The following is a 1,870-nucleotide window of genomic DNA, read 5'->3' as shown; positions in this document are numbered from 1 at the left end:
GGATGGTTATGAGCCACCATGTGGTTGCTGGGATTTGAACTCCGGACCTTCGGAAGAGCAGTCGGGTGCTCTTACCCACTGAGCCATCTCACCAGCCCTACTCTTAGCTTTTAATTCAGCCACCTGGAAGTAGCCAGTCTTCAGTGATTGTTTGGCAGGGGATATACTTATAATAAGCACAAGGCCCTAAGATTCCATCTCCTGCTCCAGAAAAATAAGGAAAGAACAATCTTTAGGTTCTTTGTAAGGTGCATAGGGAGCCAGTTAAGAGCTGTGTGTATAGTAAGGTAGCTTAGCTGGAACAGGAATCAATTCTGTTGTATTTTTGTTGTTGTTGTTGTTGTTTCGAGACAGGGTTTCTCTGTATAGCTCTGGCTGTCCTGGAACTTACTCTGTAGATCAGGCTGGCCTCGAACTCAGAAATCTGCCTGCCTCTGCCTCCCAAGTGCTGGGATTAAAGGCGTACACCACCACGCCTGGCAGGAATCAATTCTGAAAGGTCCAGGGTCAACTTCATTTAACTTCTCTGACCTTCTCCCTTGTAGCCACTGAGGGTTTATTTGTGCCTTTAGAAAATTATGACCCAGGACTGGAGAGGTGGCTCAGCGGTTAAGAGTGTGGACTGCTTTTCCAGAGGTCCTAAGTTCAATTCCCAGCAACCATGTAGTGACTCACAACCATCTGTAATAGGGTCTGATGCCCTCTTCTGGTATGAAGACCGCTACTGTATACTCATATAAATAAAATAAATCTTTAAAAAAAAAAAGAAAAGAAAATTATGACTCAGCATTATTTTCCTGTATCAAGTAATCACTGGAGTTTTAAGGTCTGGAAATGTAGATTGATCCTTGGTTCTTGTTTAAGAACAGAGTTTTAGCTGGATGTGATGGCACACATCTTTAATCCCAGCACTCAGGAGGGCAGGGGCTTGGCTGATCTGTGAGTTCTGAGGCCAGCCCCTGGTCCCCGTGTAGAGAAGGGAATGACTGGAAAAGGTTCTGTGGCTGGTATCAGCATCCAGAAAGAGCCCTCAGTTGTGCATGGAGTTGAGCATGACTTTGGTACCTTTTTGCGTTTTTCTGTTTTGAGTTAGGGCACCTCTGCAGTTGTGACTTACTTAATTTAATGCTGTTAATCACATGCAGCAATAGCTTAGAGGTCTTATTAGATTGAAGTACTCGTCATAAATTCTCTAGAGTGTCTTTTTTAGAAATTGGAGTCTTTTGGCCAAACGAAAAAGTGTGTTGCTGTCATTTTTTTGTCTGTCAATATGACAGGAGTCTGTGTGTTGGCCTGATAATATGAAACCTCTTAGTTACAGCTATCAAAAGGGACATCTTAAGATACTGTCAGTTGCTCTTCTTTTAGAAGTTCAGGTTAATGCCTTAATTTATTGTTAAAAACTTGTTTTTAGAAAAGCATTTAATAGTGACAAATATTCAGCATTTTTTTAAGTCACAGTATTCAGTACTTTAAAAATTCTCAGTTTGATATATTTCTATTATTTATATAGTCTTACTAAATTTGGGTGGGTTATATGCTTAACATGTGAAATTATTTTTACATATAATGTTCATTAACTTAAATACTGATTTTTTTTTTTTTTCCTAGTGGTTTAACTTGAATTCTCTGTTGACGGGTCCAGAATTAATATCAGATACATACCTCGCACTGTTCTTGGCTCAGTTACAGCAAGAAGGTAAATAATACCACAAGTTTACTTTTAAACTCTAAAAAGTAGCTTGAATCTAGCTGGGTTGTGACTATGAAAGTATTGATCTCTGATTGTGAGTGTAAGGGTACTGATCCCTGATCTCTGATTGTGAGTGTAAGGGTACTGATCCCTGGTCTCTGATTGTGAGTGTAAGGG

The 1,870-nt window shown here is 40.1% G+C and overlaps 1 protein-coding gene across 4 annotated transcripts in view; it reads left to right on the top strand.

Annotated features, from left to right (window-relative positions):
- Positions 1-1,870, top strand: part of Atxn3 (ataxin 3) — a 35,392-nt gene that overhangs the window by 12,477 nt on the left and 21,045 nt on the right. For all 4 annotated transcript variants that reach the window (XM_021201702.2, XM_029541022.1, XM_029541023.1 and 1 more), the window contains exon 6: positions 1,612-1,699. In XM_021201702.2, the coding sequence (XP_021057361.1) occupies positions 1,612-1,699 (88 nt within the window). The remainder of the gene's footprint in view (positions 1-1,611; positions 1,700-1,870) is intronic.

This window comes from Mus pahari, chromosome 7 (genome assembly GCF_900095145.1).
Source record: "Mus pahari chromosome 7, PAHARI_EIJ_v1.1, whole genome shotgun sequence".
NCBI classification, from domain to species: Eukaryota; Metazoa; Chordata; class Mammalia; order Rodentia; family Muridae; genus Mus; species Mus pahari.
Note: the sequence above shows the minus strand (reverse complement) of the source record. Positions and strands in the feature narration are given on the sequence as shown.